Here is an 18,650-nt window from a genome sequence, read left to right on the forward strand (position 1 = left end):
GGGGGTCACAGGCCAGTTTCCCAATCCCCGCGTGTGGGTCCCTAGGCTTGGCAGCAAGCACCATGCGCCTTCTTCTCCTGGGCCCACAGAGGTTTTGTCAAAGGAAGCACAAGCCAGCCAGACCCTGAGGCACTGTGCTTTTTCTTTCTTTTTTTTTAATGTTAATAAAATATTTTTTACAGAGACCAAAAAGTCAGAATAGTGCAAAACATCTCAACGCCATGCACTCATGAACACTCCCCGGGTGTTTTGAACACACGTCCTAAGTCACAGATTGACTGAGAAATGAGGGTTTCTTGGGAGATGCTGGACTAACCGGGGTGGACCTAAAAAACCCTCCCAAAAAAACAGGAAAGGAAAAAAACCAAACAACTCTCGGATTCCACATCTGCAGTCACATGCGAAGAAAGGCTAATGGAGGGGCTCCCTGGGCTGCATGGCAGGGGTTGGGGTCAGGAACCTTCTGGGGTACAGGGGACCCTCCCTGTCACCTGCACCCCCAACAGGGTCAACCCAATTTACTTTTTAAAACAAAAGGCAAAGAGGAGAGGAGTTGGGTCCCCAGAGCCAGCTTTGGTCCTGAAAGTTGCTGGGGTGGGCTGGGCCGGGCCCCCCCCCCCCCCCGCACCATGACTCCACCCCCAGCAGGGCTGCCCTTGGGACTGACAGGTGAGAGGTCCCAGCTGAGAGAGATCCCAAGGAATTCTGGGTGCGTTTGATTTTTTTTTCTTTTTTTTTTTTTTTTTTTTTTTGCATGTCTGATGGGGCAGGCAAGGCAACTGGCCTTGAGCCCCAATAGGGGCCTGGGTACAGAGGTCACCCCTCAAGTGCTGACCCTTCCTGATGGGGTGAGCTGACTGCAGGCCCTTTTTAATTTTTCAGGGTTGGGGATAGAACCTAGAACAGTGCATGACTGGCCGCCCCTCCCTGGGGATGAGCCTGGACCCCGCATCTTGCCACTGCTCTTCCCTGCTCCTCACCCAGCCAGTCCTGCCCCTCCTGTGGGTGGATGTGGCTCTTTCCAGCCTCAAACTCCCTGCAGCAGGCCAGGCTAGCCTGTCTCCAGTCGGACCTGCATGCATCCCAGTGTGTCTGTCCAGGTGGTGACTCAGACCAGCAGCCCTGGAGTAGCTTCCTCTATCCTGAGCTCAGAGCCCACCCCTCTACTGTCTTCATCTACTGTGTCCTGAGGTTCAGCCTGGTCACCTGCTGGGGGCGGGGGATCTGTCAGGGTAGGGGAAATTGTAAGGACAGGCATGCGTGTGGATGTGGGGTCACATGCAGACCCCACAGCCACTCTCAACACAACTCAAGGCAGCATGACCTTCACTGCTCCTGGAGAAGCTTGGGTTCCCATGATGCCTCAGCCTGATGAAGTTCAGGGGTTTTAGAGCCAGGTACACACACTCCAGTCTTGTGACACCAGGGCCAAGTCAGAGAAGGGCAAGAAGTTGGGGAAGTCAGAATTATTTTTAAGGAGGGGATTTTTGTGATGGGTATTGAAAGATGAATAGGAGTTCTCTGTGTAAACAAAAGGACATTTCAAACAGTCCTAGCCTGGTATTCAGAATAATCCACTCAACAAACGCACCCAGGCGTTCCCTCAACATTCTGGGCCAGCACACACACATACACACAGAGGAAAGGGGGAACGGGGAGAGAGGAACACAGAGAGAGAGACTTTGACCTAACTATCTTTGTTCTGCCAGTCACACCCCCCCACACACACACACTTCACATTCTTGCCAGCAATTTAGAAACTGTCCATGGTCGCTCTCTGGCCAGAACGCCTTCCCTTTAGCCATCCATCCATGGCTGATGTCCTAAACTGAGTCAGGGCTGCTGGTCTTCCCTCAGCACATGGGACATCTGAGCTCCCTGTCCCTGCATGGAGCCTGCATCCTACCCTTCGGTTCTGAATGCCCTGCTGGAATCCAGGAGACATCCGCCGCAGTTGGGAGCCAATCAGAAAAGGGCCGTTCGTCTGTCAGCACAGCACAGAACACAGAGCGCACTTCCCATTCTCCCTCCCAGCCTCCTAGTTTCTTATCTCTTTCTGTTCTGTCCTGCCTGGATTTGGAGAAAGGACAAAGGGGGTGAGGGCGCCTGGCTCCGGGGAAACCCCAAACCCCTCTTCTCGACGGAACTCTAGGTTGTATGTCAGTTCAGACTAAAGTCCCAGGGGGAAGGGCTTGGATAGGGATCTTGTTTGGCAGCCTTAGGGTTTAACGGGGACCCTGGCCCGGAGGGGAGGAGGGACCGGGGAAGAATTGGGGAGAAGGATATTTAGCAGCGATGGGGGCTGGGACATCCGTCAGCGCTCAGCCCACCGTGCGTGGCACGATCAGGGGGTCGCCAGCTGCCAGTGGGCACGCTGTGCTGCGGGCGGGGTCCGCGTGGAGGGGCGCCCTCAGCCCCAGGTGTGCACCCGAGGGCGCGTGTGCTTTTGAGAGCCCATCCCGCACTGTTTTTTTTGCACAGAAACCAGAGGCTGCGTCCCGGCCTCCAGGCAGCCCTACCAGTTCATGCCCTGGGCACCGGACCCTCTATGGCTTTTCTAGGGGCAGGAGGCAGGGCCTCCCCAGCCAAGGCCACTGAGGTGGAGGGGTGTGGCCTCTAGAAAGGGTGGGGTCTACGGGGCGGGGCCTCATTCGCCCCCAGGCCCCACCCCACCCTAACTCGCGCTAGGGTGCAGGCGCGGCACCGCCCTCCTCGGCCGAGCGCGTGTCTGACTTGAGCTTGACGAACTCCTTGGCCACCTCGTCGTTGCTGCGCTGCGACAGGATGCGCAGCACTGTGAGCCCCGTGTCGTCCATGTGGATGCGGCGGCCGAGTGGCAGCCAGCACGCGGCGCTCCCGCGCTGGGCCAGTTCCCGCAGCTGCAGCACCGCCAGTCCCACCGTGCGGTCCTCGCGCGCGAAGCAGTAGTCCTTCACGCACACCTGCAGCTCGTAGCACTCGGGGCCTGCATCTGCGCTGAGCGAGCTGGAGGGAAGGACCGGCTCAGCGGGGGGTGGGGAGGGGGTCATCAGAGGGCCGGGTCCCCGCGCCACCACGCCCGGGAAGATCAGCCATCGGGCCATTCACGCCAACTGCCTCCCCCACGGGAGCCACTAGCGAGCCACTCACAGCACACCACCACGCACGTTCGCAATTAGTGCCCCTCAGAAGCTGGCACCCTCGCCGGGCCACACCTACTAGCAGCCTGACAACTGGACCACGCTCACTAGGGGAAACCCATTGCTTAGACTGGGTCTCCCCAGCGCATCACGTGGGGCGGGCTGCTGCGAGAACCTCATTGCCTAGCTGAGCTCCTCCCTCCTGCCCCTTCGGCCAAGCCCACCCGTCTGGCTTTCTGGCTCCTCTCCTTCCTGGCAACGCCCCTTTCCTGACCCTGCTGCACCCTTCCTTTTGCTCAATTCTCTCCGGCCCCACTTGTCAGCCTCCAGTAACCCCACTACCCTCCCACCCCCAGCCCCCACCCTGCAGCAATTCACACAATCCCCAGAGTCCAGTAGGCTGTGTTCTCAGTCTCCGAACCCTTGTGACCGCGCTCCTGTGCCCCAAACTCTTGTCCACCTTCCCCTCATCCTTTCCGCCCCAACCCCAACCCTATGACCTCCCGCAGGGACCTGCCTGTCTCAGACAGGGACCTGAACCCCGCGCCTTGGGTGTCCGAGGGCGCTCCCCCCACCCCACCAGCGTCCGACTCACAACTGGAAGCTCTCGTTGTACTTGGGCGCCCAGCTGTTGTTCTTGGATTTGGTGGCGAACTTGCGCTTCTTGTCACTGAGCTGAGGCCCAACGATGTTGACCTCGATGAAGGGGCGGAAGATGCCGGAAGTCTGCCACTTGAGGTCGTTGGCAGCCACCACTGTTGGAGGGGAGTGGCAAAGTCTGGTGAGGTTCCCCGTGGGGCAGAGCCATACTCTGCTTTCCGGGTTGGAGAAAGGGAAGCCAGGCCAAGAAAGCTGCAAGGTCCTGGAACACGGTTGGAATTCCTAGTGCAGCCGTGCCTGAAACAGGTTTATCTCAGGAATTTCCCATTTTTATTTACTTATTTATTTTTGTTTTTTCGAGACAGGGTTTCTCTGTAGCTTTGGAGGCTGTCCTGGAACTAGCTCTTGTTGACCAGGGTGGCCTCAAATTCACAGAGATCCAGCTGTCTCTTCCCCCCTCCCCCAGTGCTGGGATTAAAGGCGTGGGCCACCACCACCCGGTGATTTTCCCATTTTCTAGACCATTAAAGAAAAAAACTAACAAACCAATTCCCAGCCCCCTTGGCTTAAGTGAGCCGGTGTCTGGTCCCCTCTCTCCCCACACCACTCACCCTTCACTGTGACTTTCTGCTCCCCAGTTCCCGGATGTGCAAACAACTCCACGTGGACAGACACTTCACCCACAGGGTCTTCCACACCCGAGCCTGGGTGGGACAGGGGAAGATGCCTGACGTGAGCTCCGCTCTTCCCCGCCCACCTGGGGGGACCTCAGCCACCTCCCCACCAAGTGCTGGCGGCACCAGGTCCCTGAGGCCCTGAGGGCACCAGGGTGGCAGAGGCCACTGTGAAGCCCAGAGTGCTAGACTGTGGCGTTTCCTTGTGTCCCCGTGAGACTGGAGGTGGGTCTCATAACCTCTCTGAGGCACTGCACCTGCCTTTCTTCCTCCCCATTCTCCCGCCTCCAGAGCCTGTCCATTCAATTCACTGTAGCCGGGGATGCTGGGACACAGACAAGTGCTGACCCCTCTGCCTCACTGGCTCGCCTGGGCTACAGCTGTGCCTTCCCCGCTTTAGCTCTTGTCTCAGCTGCACTCAACAAAACAGCCAGAGACAACCTAGCAGCCCCCCCCACCCCAGCCTCCCATAACTCCTCTGACTTCCCCACAAAGTCCTTCTGACCTCTTGCAGGGTCCTACCCTAAAGGCCCCTTTGTCCACTTAACTTCAGCCAAGTGCCCCCCACAGTTCCTCCCCAGCCTTCTGAACTCCCAGGAATGCTCTGCCCCTCTGAAATGACACCTTCCAGACCCCCACCCCGTCCTGGCTCTGGGTTTAACAGGCAAGCTTCAGTTCCCACTGGGAAGGCTCAGGGATGGTCAGAGCCACAGTCATCCTGCCCAGGCTGCAGTGACGGCCCTGTAGATGGGCACATGACCTGGGCCAGGAGACAGAAACTCAGTCCCAGACTTTGATTGGAACTGGCCCAGGGATCTCCAAGGAGACCAACTGACCAATGGCATTGGGGCCTAAATCCAGCTGTTCCTGATGCCAACAAACCCCTGATCTTAGTTTCCTAGCCAACAAATGTGTCTGCTGTGTGGTAGCCTTGCACACGGCTCTTCCTGAGGGCTACAATGGCCGCCACGAGTGCTCAGCTTAAAAACCACTGTGCTGACCACCCCTACCTGTAACTCAGAGGCACATCCACAGGGCCTGTGGGCCTGTGACCGCCAGCACCCCAAACTGACCCATCCCCAGGCAGCTCCCCACTCCTGGGGCACCCCATGCACGGGCATGGCAGGGAGGAGAATGTGGGAGGCAAGGGGATCAGGACAGTCAAAGGTCCATCAGGTTACCTGTGCTGGACGGGAAGTGAGGAGGGTCAGGGAACGGGGGAGGGGGAGGGTGTACTCCTGCAGCCCCTGAAGAGGGGCACATGGCCCAGCACTGTCCAGCCCAGGCGGCCACCCACATCATCTCATATACCTCCCAGTCACATGCTCAGCCCCCTCCCCCAGGCCGATGCTTCAGCAAGCTCAATCCGGGCCAGAAGTGGGGTGCTGGGGAGTTAGACATGATGGGTTATGTAAGATGTCAGACCACAGCCCAGGCTAGTAAGAAGGAGGAGAGGCAGTGCCAAACCCCACCCCAGGTTTGCTGGCTCCACCAGGAAGGGCTGTCAGGCCCCACCCTCGCCCCCTTGAACCCCGGTCCCCTGGCAGGAGAAGGTGGCTTCTCTGACCCTCAGCTTTGGGAAAGCTGGAGAGGTCACTTGTTCTTTTCCGGGTGTGGGTGGATGCGTGGCCAAGGCTGATGGAAACTTGCAACATCCCAAATACAGGGATCACAGGTCTGTGCCTGAGGCATGCCTGGAATCAGTCAGGTCCTTCGTGACTGTCCCTGTTTTCCAGAGGACAGAACAGTTGGGGAGGAGGCATGCTGCAGAATGACTGACCCAAGATCTTAGAGCAGTTCATTGTTTAGTATTTTGTGCGTTGCTGGAAATGGAAGCTGCCCCATTCAGCCTGAGGTGCGTGTGGCTTGGGAGAAGGGATGGGACTCCTTCCCCGTGTGGAGCCAGCAAGTTGCCCTTCGCCCTGTGCGAGGACTTGGCAACGGCCAAGGCAGGCCAGTGTCTTACTAGCCGGGCGGGGGAAGGGGGCGCAGGCACCGGGCACCGCGTGCGGGTGGCGGGCGGCGCAGGCACGTACCCATCTCAGGACAAACGTCTTCACTAAGGGTAAACCTAGTCCCCTTTCCACCATGGACTGACCAGGGTGGACAGGGAGGGAGGAGTGTGCGTGGTGGGGGCGAAGGGAGGCGCAGAAAGGGGACAGCGAATGACAGGGAGGAGAACAAGAAAGAAAGAGAAAGAAAGAGAGACAAGGGGGAGAGAAAGAGAGAAAGAAACGTCAGTGCAGACGGACGGACAGACAGACAGCCTCCCACTCCGGGAACACCAGGGACACCAAAAGCAGCAAGAACAGGAGGAAAAACTGAGGCTTGTGTTTCCACCCGCTGTGCCTGCGGGTGTGTGGATGACGACCTTCCCCGCTCCAGTGCGAGGACAGAACCTGAGGCCGCCAACTTCTACCAAATTGGCACTTTGGAGTATTTCTGGATGAGGTGGGGACAGGGAGGAGTGCTAGGACCTTGGAGCCCTGCTCTGTGGCTTCAGCGGCTGCACGAGAGCTCAGAGGGACAAGGGACAGAAGCGAGACACAGACAAAGAGAAGGGCGGGGGTGGGGAGATCTGAGGCTCAGCACCTCCCAGGTCCCCACATAGCCCAGGTCCGGGTACTTCCGCCTCTAGGATCTGACAATCATTCCACGTCGACACAGCGCAGAGGACTCGCCTCTAAGGAGGCAGCCAAGCCTTGGTCCCTGACATCAGAGAGTTCACCTAGAGCTGTCAATCATCTCAGAAGTCTGGTACCAGAGCCGACAACCAGGTGCCACCAATCACTCAACGGCTCCAGGACATTAGAAGTCCCACCCCTCGAGAACAGTCACTTGGTTGCCCTAGAAGCTGTCTATCATCAATGCCTGCCCCTGGAGTTTGTGTGGTCCCGTCCCACAGCCGTCAATCACCCCTTGTGTCTTTGCCTTGAAAGACTCGCCTTTGGCGCTTTGAGGTCGGATGCCCCGCCCCCATTCCAATCAACCAATCACCCAGGGGCGGAGCCCGCAGCTGGGCGGGGCGACTCCCGCTGGCTCGGGAGGGGGAGGGGAGTGCAGAGGTGCCCTTACCCTGCGCAGACTGCGTCTGCACGAAGGTTTTGATGAGCAGGTCGGTGGCCTGCGTGTAGAGTGACAGGGCGTAGCGCAGGGACTGGAGGTCAGGGCTCTTCTCCAGGAAGGTCTTCTTGAGGCCCACGCCCCCCGCGTGGAAGTATTGCTGAGGATGGGCAGGATGAGGCTGCTGACGGCTTTCACCACCTCCATTAACACCCACGGCTCTCACCCTCCCGGTCTTCACCGCGCCACAGCCGCCCCACGGCTCTCACCCTCCGGATCTTCACCGGGCCACAGCCGCCCCAGGACCTTTGTATTTTCTGCCCCCTGAGATGGAAAGGCCCTCCCTGCCTGCTACCCTTATTTTACCTTGTCCTCTCACGCATTCCCCCAAACCTGCCTCCTCGTTCCCACTCTTAAAGCCTTCTGTGGCCCCTCTCTCACCTTGATGGTATCCAGGGCCAGTTCGACCACGGCGCACTGCTTCGGGGTCAAGCTCTTGGCTTCCTCGCGGACCATGTGATCCTGTAGTGGCAGGGAGAAGTCAGGTTGGCAAAGCTGAACCCAGTTTTGAGATTGTGGGTCTTGAGTTTCCATGCTGGGGATCAAATGATCACTCAAGCTGAACCCGACTGCCTCTTTCCAACATAGTCAAGGCATTTGAAGGGGTGTCCAGGCCGAGAGCAGGGATTTTGTGTCTTGGTCTGTCCCCGGGATCCTCTGCTTCCTCACCTTAAGTTTAGACAGCTGGCCCAGCTCCTTGGCAGCATTGAAGATCATCTGTGTTCCCTGTGGGAAGCAGCAGACAGCATGGGTGACAGTGTGAATTTTCTAAATGGTCTCTCTCCCTGAGCGACCCCCTGGCCTGTCTGCCATTTGATTCCTATCCAAAGGTTCCTGGTGACCGATGGACAGAGGGGTCAGGAGCCTCTCGGTGAGACCTTGTCCCTGGAGAAACCTGGTTCCTCTCACACCTACTACGGTCCCACAGTTGGGAGACACAAGAGAAACAGGTAGGCATGGGCAGGCTGTGTGTGGTGAGGGGAGGCACCCAGGGGGGTTCCCTTCCCCTTAGCCACCCCTCGGTGGGGATTCTACTCTGAGGATCCAGAAGATCCCTCACACACTGGCGGCTGTATATACCACGTCTCCCCGAGACACCCACCAGATAGCAATTGTGGCTGTGATAATGCCAGGGGTGAGAATCCCAGATGGGCAGCCCAGACAGTGGCTTAACCCCTCTGAGCTGGTGCCCCACACATGGGGGAATCACAGCCACCAGTGGCCTTGAAGGGGTGTGATGTCTTTGGTGACTCGTTTGCTGTCTTGTTCTCCTCACAGGCAATGAATGCATGGTGGACTGGGTCCCAGCCTGAGAGACTCTGCCGAGCTGAAGGGCCTTGCCCCCTCTGGGCCTGGTCTCTCCCTGGCTGATTAGGGATTTGTTGGAATGAGCTTGCCCCAGGGCATTCTGGTTGGGCTACTCCAGACTTCTGGAGACCGCTGTGACTTTTTGCTACAGCATGCTGTGCTATTCTGTGTGTTATTCTGTCCTTCCAGGACAGAAGACAAGACCTCACACAGGTCAGGATGGAAGCCAGATTCTGGGCCTGCGAGCTCATCGAGACTCTTCCACTGTGCCACACACCCCTCAGCCCCATGGCCTCAGGACTCCCTGAGATCGGGAGCCGGAGTTACCTCATTTCCCCTGTTGCACCCACCTGCGCTCCGCTGCGAAGCAGGGACCCTCTTGAGCATCCTCCATGCTTCCTACTGCCCTTCACTCCCCACCCACAAGCAAGCCAGACAGACAGAGGAAGAAGAATAACAGACAGGGCCACAGGACGCCCCGACGGCACGGACCACAGAGTGGAAGGGGCAGGGAGGGAGAAGGATGGGGTGGGAGCCAGACAGACAGTGAGAGGCCGGGCTTACGTCTGAGTGGCTTGGCAGTTTCACCCTGCCCTGTGGAGAGAACCAGGCGGAGGTCAGAGTTCTGGTGGCTGCTGGGAGGATACTCAGTGGGACTTCCCTGCCCCCTAGAGTCACATCATGAACTCCTTCCCAGTTACTGAAGCAGATACTAGTTCTCCCCAGCTAAGGCATTTGCTCCTTGACCACAACATACAGGGGCCTAGAAGCTGCAACCCCAGCCTCGGGTGCTGTGGCACTTGAGGAGGAGTCAAGGAGGCTCCAAGTCTCTGCACACACCCCACATGCACCAAGCCTTTCCTGGGGAGGCCTAACCACAGGAAAATGCCATGATAAACCTACAACTCCTTCAGTGTACACGCATATACAGACATACATACACAGACAGACGCATACACACAGGCTCACACAGACAGACACGCTCACACACAAGCACACAAACACAAGCATGCACACAGACACATATATACTCACACATACATGTCCGCTCACACACACACAGTCAAGAACATGCATGCACACACAGAGACGTGCACTTGCTCACATACACAAGCACACAGGCATACATGCACACACACATTTGCTCACATACACATGCACACAGGCACACATGCTCACACACCGTCAAGCACTTGCATGCACACACAGACACACACATGCTCACACACACAGGCACACATGCTCACACACACATATGCACACAGTCAAGTACTTGCATGCACACACAGACACACACATGCTCACACACACAGGCACACATGCTCACACACACATATGCACACAGTCAAGTACTTGCATGCACACACAGACACACACATGCTCACACACAGGCACACATGCTCACACACACATATGCACACAGTCAAGTACTTGCATGCACACACAGACACACACACATGCTCACATACACACACATACACACAGTCAAGCACTTGCATGAACACACACATGCTCACATACACAGATACACATGCTCGCACACACAGACACACATACAGAGTCAAGCACTTGCATGCACACACAGACACACACATGCTCACATACACACACACACAGTCAAGCACTTGCATGCACACATCAACACTTTCTAGATCTGCAAACAGTTTCTGCAGATACTCACACTCATCAAGAATTATCAAATCCCATGTATAGGAAGCTCACAGGCCAGAACACACGTTTTGCATGATCTCATTCAGATCCACACATCTCTCACCCCACATGGATGCTACATGGGTACAGCGCCCCTAGCAAACTGCCTGGAGTGTGGGAATTCTCTATGCCCAGCCATAACACAAACACCCATTTGGTGCACAGAGAGGCCTGGCATATCCCATATGAGTGCAGAATCAAGCAGCTGCCCACAACCCCACCTCAGTACAGTAAACATCCATTAAAGCAACAAGAACCCAGCTAAACCTGGAGTTGGGCACACACACCCCTGACTCTGGGGAATGATCTGAGCTCTGGCCTCCAGTCCCTAAGGACGAGATCAAGAGCCACTTCCCACCATGGCCTCAGCTGACCTTTGCATGAATGAACAGCAGGAGCACTCTCACCCGGACACCCGGGACCCAGGCAAGCCGAGGCCCTCATTACCTTTTCTAGGCCCTTGCCATGTTTTCTCAAGAGGGTGCCCTGCAGAGACAACGTCACAGCGAGGTCAGGACCCAAGCACATCACACTCACCCATGTGGGGACTGGGGGCTGCACTGGCTAGGGATTGGGGAAAGCTGGGGACCTTTGGGAGCTCACTCTTAAGAGAGGGGGAGAAGGGGAGGAAGAAGAAGAGAAGGTGTATGATCCTGAGGGAGGAAGAAAGGAGGAGGGAAGGCGAGTACTAAATAGGAAGGGGGAGGAAGAAACCAGAAGACAAGGAAGAGGGAAGAGGAAAGAAAAAAAGAGGGAGGAGGGTGGAGGAGGATGGGAAGCAGGGAAGAGGAGGGAGGAAAAGGAGGGAAAGTGGGGACAGAGATGAAGGAAGGGGAGGGGAGGGAGAGGAGGGGAGAGAAAGAGGAGAAGGAGAAAAGAGAGCCAGAACCAGAGAAAGCCCAAGGTAAAAGCCACTGTTAAAATATAAGCCATTTACATTTGGTGTACAAAGAAGCCCACTGGATCCCAGGTTAGCAGAAGCACCCCACTCCACACTGAGACATATCCGAATCCAAGGAATCTCTGGCACATGCTTGTGGCCTGAGTCAGGTGACCTCTCTCCCAGCCTTGGTTTTTTTCATCAAATTGATTGGATTGAGACCTCCTCCCTCAGAGGGTTGTCATGAAGGTGACCTGCCACAAGCCATCAGTATCATGTATTCCTTTATGCTCTTTCTACAACTGTAACCTGGGCACTGGCGTGATGCTATGAGGTGGCTACAGAGACCCAAGCCGTGCCCACTGGCAAGGTGAGCTTGGGACAAAGTAAAATGTCACGGTGGCCTAGCCTGACCCACAAAGGGCGTGGAAGATGGGTTTTCTGAGGTACACAGGTCACTGGGGAGCATTTGGAGGCCTCCATCCCTCCCTGCCACTCTGACAGCTCAGAATCCTGGTAAGAAGCTCCACTTCCCAGGCCATGGTCTGGGCAACAGTGACACCCGGACTGCCTGACCGCCGCATCTCCAGCTGGTCCTCCCGGTGTGCAGGTGTGAGCACTAGTGTGTGCACTAGGGGAGTGTGCACTAGGGGAGTCATGAGGGCACACTGAATGCAGAAGGGAAGACCCCACCCCTGCCTCTGTCTGCTTCTGAGACTGGGTGACTTCCATCTAAGGGACAGGGACAGGGTTGGACATGACAGAGTGGGCTGACAGTGTGGATGTAGCCCTGCTTTGAGTCTGCGAGGGGTGTGGTCTCCCAGCCCCACCCCTCTCAATGCCCACCCCCCAGCACACAGATACAAAGTCAGGATGAGGGGAGGAGGGGGCACTGGAAGGGTGGGGGTGGCCCCAGTCCAGACACACAGCGAAAGACCGACGACGATGAACAGACAGATGGACAAACGGGTCTCTACTTACAATCATCTGCCAGCCGGAATGGGGGCAGGGTGGGGAGAGGGGAATAAGTCACTGTGAGTGGCCCTAGGAGGGCCCAGTGCGGTTGGGAGGACACTGAGGCACTGACACCCCCCAGCCCTGGCCCTGCCCAGAGGGTCCTCAGCTCCCAGCTACAGGCAACTGGCTGAAGCCTCTCCACCCTCCTCCCCCTGTAAGCCCACCCAGGGGCATCCTGCCACCAGCCCTGGGCCCTTCACCTTATCGTCACCCCTGGAAGACACACCTGAGTGACCCTGCTGATCCCTGGTCATTGCCCTCGCCCCCTACCCTGAGGTGCACTGTCTAGGGCATGGGCCTCACCGTCTGGTCTGTGAGCGGCGGCAGAACGATGGTCTTCTCCATGGTGTTCATCACCAGCTTCCACAGCTCCTTCAGCACGCGCTTCAGAACCGTCTTTTCGCAGATTTTGGCAAACAGGGTGAGGCTGGGGGTGAGGCTGGGGTCAGTGAGAAGGACCACCCAGGCCCCTTCCCTCCACACACGCATGACCTGGCAGGGGGACCATGCATGGTGTATGTGGGGGGAAAGGAGAGAGAAGAGGTCTAGGGAAAAAGCCTGGACGTCAGGGTGAAGGGGGTGGCTATGCAGTGTTCAAGGCAGACACACCAGGATATCCAAATATGGAAGAACATGGGAGACTGGAGATCAGAGAACACAAGGGGCTCGGGTCATGGCCAAGGACAGAGACAGAGAGACAGGATGGGCAAGAGGGCAGGTGAGCGGAGTGAAGCCCAGACAATTCATGACATGACTAGGGGGCTGAGGGAGGGGACAGCGTCCAGCACGCATTTCCCAGCGAATCTACCTATCACAGTCCCAAATCCACCAACACTATTCACAGCTCACCCAGTTGTCAGTGCACCACACACCCACCTCTGCCATCCCTCTACCCACACACACACCTCTCACCCTCCTTCACACACACACACACACACCTCTCACCCTCCCTCACACACACACACACCTCTCACCCTCCCTCACACACGCACACACCTCTCACCCTCCTTCACACACACACACACACCTCTCACCCTCCCTCACACACGCACACACCTCTCACCCTCCCTCACACACGCACACACCTCTCACCCTCCCTCACACACACACACCTCTCACCCTCCCTCACACACACACACCTCTCACCCTCCCTCACACACACACACCTCTCACCCTCCCTCACACACACACACACACACACACCTCTCACCCTCCCTCACACACGCACACACCTCTCACCCTCCCTCCCTCACACACACACACACACACCTCTCACCCTCCCTTACACACACACACACAAACACCTCTCACCCTCCCTCACACACACACACACCTCACCCTCCCTCACACACACACACACCTCTCACCCTCCCTCCCTTACACACACACACACACACCTCTCACCCTCCCTCACACACACACACCTCTCACCCTCCCTCACACACACACACACCTCTCATCCTCCCTCACACACACACACACCTCTCACCCTCCCTCACACACACACACCTCTCACCCTCCCTCACACACACACACACACCTCTCACCCTCCTTCACACACACACACACCTCTCACCCTCCCTCACACACACACACACCTCTCACCCTCCCTCACACACACACACACACCTCTCACCCTCCCTCACACACACACACCTCTCACCCTCCCTCACACACACACACCTCTCACCCTCCCTCCCTCACACACACACACACACCTCTCACCCTCCCTCACACACACACACACCTCTCACCCTCCCTCACACACACACACCTCTCACCCTCCCTCCCTCACACACACACACACCTCTCACCCTCCCTTACACACACACACACAAACACCTCTCACCCTCCCTTACACACACACACACACACACCTCTCACCCTCCCTCTGTCCACACACACACACACCTCTCACCCGTCTCTCACACACAAGGACCTGTCCACTATATTTTTAAGCACCTCTCCTTCCCAGCCCTGGTAAGTATTCTGTGGCAGCCTGCCTTGCCTCATGTCATCAATCTTGTGCCAGCCATGGGAGCGGCAACAGGCCTTTGCTATTCACAGATACACATGTCTGTCCCCCCCAGCCCTCCTGGCTCCATCCTCACTTGCTGTCCAGCAGGTCCATAATCGGCTGCAGCACGTTGTCAGCATCCTGGGCCACACTGCTACAGGCACTGGCGGGCACGTTGCCTGTGCCTTTTACCTGGCTCAGGATGTCACCCATCTGTTTGACACACTCCTCGATGTGCGGCTGGAAGCTGTGGGCACAGTGGAGAGGTCTTGACCTTGGCTCTGCGGCCTGGGTTCCTGTCCCCAGCACCGGGAGGCAATGGCACCCGAGTGATGATGGCACACAATAACACTGTCCTGCCTAGGACGCCTGTACGTGGACATCCAGCTGCTGGTGATGTCATCACTGCTGTCCCCTATGGCCAAACTGGTAAGCAACTCACCCAAGCCACAGAGCCAGGCTGTGGGAAAGCCAGATCTGAACTCCCAATTCCCCTGACTGAGCCTTAACTCTGTCCCTGGTATGAAATGAGTACAAGACGCCCGAGGCTCGGGGTCATCCCTGCTCACGGGTCCCCACCCCAGAGATGCCCCTCACCTGGTGGCGAACACGTGGCTGAGCTCATCCAGGACGCTGTTGAGTTTCACCTGCAGGTCCTTCAGGGTGCCACTGGCCTCGGCATCCAGCTGAGGGAAGCAAGAGCCTTCACACATCCCTGCCTTCTCATGTCCCTGGGAAGTTGTCTGAGGGGCTGGGAAGGACCTCAGGGACTTGGGGTGATGGCTAGCCCCTCCCTAGTCCACCCCATCACTCACCTCCTTCCCACCCATCGCCTCAAACATCTTCTCCAGTTGGACCCGCAGCTGCTGCGTGTTGTTCATGAGGATGCAGGGCTGGGAAGAGTGAGAATCAGGCTGGCGACTCCCCACCACCTCCTGGGGATCAGGGAACTGGGGTTCCTGGACATGCATGAGCTGGGGTATGGTCCCTTGGGCCAGATTGGGGAGGCTACAGGAGCATCACCCTGGGACACATGCCGGGCGTGGGTACCACGGAGAAGTGGGAAGTCCTCAGGGTCCTCCTGCCTCTGCTGACACTGCTGATCTACACCCTAACAGGTCCACTAGAAACACCCAGTGACGCACGGGGGAGCATGTCCTCACCCTCATGGGCACACACGGGGCTCCCCCAGACTCACAGGCTCAGACACAGACATGAGCCATTCATGACCCAGTCCTCAGCACAGCTAAACAGTTGGGAACAGAGGGACACAGCTGTCACCCCAGCTCTCAGAAGGTGGAGGCAGAGGACCAGGCCAGCCTATATAGCAAAACTGAGGCTAACCTGGGGCATGTGGGAAGCTCAAATCCAGCCTGGACTCCATTTTGAGAGCTTGTCTTAAAAATCCAAACACCAAATCGCCACCACCAAACCACACACTTCCAACAACCAAATCACCACCACCAAACCACACACTATCAACCACCAAACATACTCAAGCACACTTATCTGTGTCCCTCAGCAGAATTTGGTACCCTAAACCTTGTGTCATTTCTTGGGGTAGGAAGGGACCCTTGGACCCTGAGGGAAGGTGAGTGGGGTGAGGAGGGCTGGGGTTGGGAGGGCTGGGGCAGGATGGGGCAGGAGTCCCCGGTCACCACTTTCTCTTTCTCCTTGGAACAGTAGGAGGCGAAGTCCTTGGAGATGATGTCGGCATACTGCAGAAGCACGTTGCTGATGGTCTGAGGACAAAGACACGGGTGAGAGGGGCTGTGGTCTCGGCGACCCTGGTCACCAGGCACCAACAACATCTACTGCAGACATGGTGACTTGGTTCGGCACAGCATGTCCAGCCACTAGGACACAGAGGACAGCCCCTCCCACGAGGGGCTTGTTTGCTCTGCAATAGCTCCTGGGTGTTTGTTTGTTTGCTTGCTTGTTTGTTTTTTGTTTTTGAGACAAGGTCTGGCTGTGTGAATAAGGTTGGCCTCGAACTCCTGACCTTGCTGCCCTGGTCTGTATTAAATGCGAGCTCCACCACTGCCCATGAGCCCTGCTCGGCTTCAAAGGAACCAACCGATGTATCAATCTCCTGATCACCAGCGTGACCTGATCCCACGTGGAATCCTGACACCAGCCTTTAATCCCCAGCTAAGTGACCATCTAGTCAAAGTCACCCAAAGCCAGCTCTGCATATGGGGGCCCTGACATTGGAGATCCCCACAGCAACTCAGAACCTGGCCTGCAGCCCAAGTCCATTAGCCCAAAATGGAATACTCACCTCCCCAACTTTCTGATTTCCTTGGAGTTGATAATTGCTTTGTTTGTTTTTTTTTTAAGTTTTTTTATATTAGCTTATTTTTGTTTTGTTTTGTTTTGTTTTGTTTAACTTTTTTTTGTGTGTAGTGCTGGGAATTAGAGCCCTGGGCCTCACACACTAGGCAAGTTCTCCACCGCTGAGCTGTGCGCCAGCCTCTCGATTCTCACCTCCCCAGCATTGGTGTGTGTGTGTGAGAGAGACGAGAGAGAGAGAGAGAGAGAGAGAGAGAGAGAGAGAGAGAGAGAGAGAGCGCAAGCACGTGTGTAATCACGTGTGCCTGTGTAGGCAGACTTGTAGAAGTCAGTCCCTCTACCCGAGGGATGGGGCGGGACTCCGGTGTCCGCTTGGTGGCAGGCACCGTCACTCTACCCTCCTCGATTGTTTGTTTCCCCTAGAGTTATCAGTTTACTTCTGTCACCTGCCTAGTTTTTCCTTTTTTGTGGCGCTGGGATGACTGTGGAGCCCTGTACACACTGGATCTAGCTTTCCTGCAAAACCGGCCCCGCCCCTCAACTTCTTTATCTGCGCCAACCTCCCTCTCCCACAGCCCTGACGCAACCTAACTTTAGACATGGCTCACCTCCACATCACCCCAGCCCCGCCCCTACCCGCAACCCCACCGATCCTGCGCACCTTAGCGAAGCGCCTCATGTAGTGGCCCACGATCTGGGGGTCAGGACACTCCAGCTTTTTGATGATCTCGAAGCTCTGGTTAAGCTGGGAGAAGACGTCCACCACGGAGCAGGAGAACAGGGCATGCTCCGATGTCTGCTGGAACTGCAGGAAGGGGACAGGCTGGACCACCGCATCAGCTCCGGGGCGGTCCGGGCCCCGGGACTGTGGAGGCCTTGGCTGGAGGATGCGCGGAGGAGGGCACCCACAAGCAAGACATGGACAGTGGACACCATCAACCGCGGGCCACCACCCAGTGCCTCCTTACCCCGTCCTTCTTGTCTCGCTCCAGCGCACCATGTAGGAAATCCCGGGACACCTCCTCATTCTCGTCTAACCATTGGATGACGAAGGGTTCGAACCACCTGGAAGAGAACAGCTCAGCTGGGACACCTCTCAGGACTCTATGGCCAGCTCTGCCCCACCCGCTGGCTGCTGGGCCTGCTTCTGAAGTGCTAATGGAGTTCAGGCTTTAATCCCTGGATTCTGTCCGCAGCTTCCACTCCCACCCACACTGGGTTTTAGTAATTTCAGTTTGGTTAAAGTTTGTTTTTTTTTTTTAAATACAATTATTTAAATAGGGGGTTGATGTAGCCCAAGCTGCCCTTAAATGTACCTTACTATGTATGTAAGGGTGACTCTGAAGGGGTAGGAAGATGGGAAAGAGAAGGAGGGAAGGGGGAGGGGAAGGAGGGAAGAGGGGAGGGGAAGGAGGGAAGAGGGGGTTTTCAGCCTCTGCAGAGTAAAAACATTTCAGTCATGGCTTGTTTCAATATGGCGGCTTCCTTCTTCCCCTCCGTGAACACACCATGCACTGGGTGTCAGGTTCACTGTCCTGAGTATCAGGGAGCTGGAGTCCGGCCCTCCTACGCACTTACGCGGGGTACTCGGGCACGCGGTCTTTGAAGGCAGGCAGTTCGGTCACATACTCATTGTACAGCCACTTGACCTTGAAGTGCAGGTTCATGTAGTCTGCGCTCTTGCACAGCCTATGCTTGTCGTGTTCTGCGGGTTGGGGGGGGGGACACAGAGACTCAGCCCGCCAGCCGGGCTCCAGCCGGGGCTCCAGGGTCCAGCCTGGGCCCACGGACTCACCCTCCATGGCGTACTTCATGTCTTGAGCAAACAGGCTCCACATCACCTCGGCGCTGATCTTTCCCACATTCAGTTCCTGCGGAAACCTGGGAAAGGGCAGAGAAACCTGAGCTAA

At 56.8% G+C, this 18,650-nt stretch overlaps 1 protein-coding gene across 4 annotated transcripts in view; it reads right to left on the reverse strand.

The window, feature by feature from the left end:
* Positions 1-284: 284 nt before the first annotated feature.
* Positions 285-18,650, reverse strand: part of Unc13a (unc-13 homolog A) — a 47,613-nt gene continuing 29,247 nt past the window's right edge. The window contains exons 27-45 of one of the 4 annotated variants that reach the window (XM_057752290.1): positions 18,536-18,621; positions 18,319-18,445; positions 17,709-17,805; positions 17,402-17,545; positions 16,107-16,190; positions 15,264-15,341; positions 15,046-15,134; positions 14,543-14,695; positions 12,735-12,858; positions 12,396-12,401; positions 10,982-11,020; positions 9,389-9,418; positions 8,186-8,242; positions 7,898-7,978; positions 7,469-7,616; positions 6,430-6,486; positions 4,331-4,423; positions 3,715-3,874; positions 285-2,985 (exon numbers count right to left, since the gene is read on the reverse strand). In XM_057752290.1, the coding sequence (XP_057608273.1) occupies positions 2,685-2,985; positions 3,715-3,874; positions 4,331-4,423; positions 6,430-6,486; positions 7,469-7,616; positions 7,898-7,978; positions 8,186-8,242; positions 9,389-9,418; positions 10,982-11,020; positions 12,396-12,401; positions 12,735-12,858; positions 14,543-14,695; positions 15,046-15,134; positions 15,264-15,341; positions 16,107-16,190; positions 17,402-17,545; positions 17,709-17,805; positions 18,319-18,445; positions 18,536-18,621 (1,954 nt within the window). In that variant the 3' untranslated portion in view covers positions 285-2,684. The remainder of the gene's footprint in view (positions 2,986-3,714; positions 3,875-4,330; positions 4,424-6,429; positions 6,487-7,468; positions 7,617-7,897; positions 7,979-8,185; positions 8,243-9,388; positions 9,419-10,981; positions 11,021-12,395; positions 12,402-12,734; positions 12,859-14,542; positions 14,696-15,045; positions 15,135-15,263; positions 15,342-16,106; positions 16,191-17,401; positions 17,546-17,708; positions 17,806-18,318; positions 18,446-18,535; positions 18,622-18,650) is intronic. The other 3 variants (XM_057752291.1, XM_057752292.1, XM_057752293.1) reach the window with 3 other exon arrangements.

The sequence above is a fragment of the Chionomys nivalis genome, chromosome 20 (assembly GCF_950005125.1).
Source record: "Chionomys nivalis chromosome 20, mChiNiv1.1, whole genome shotgun sequence".
NCBI lineage: Eukaryota > Metazoa > Chordata > Mammalia > Rodentia > Cricetidae > Chionomys > Chionomys nivalis.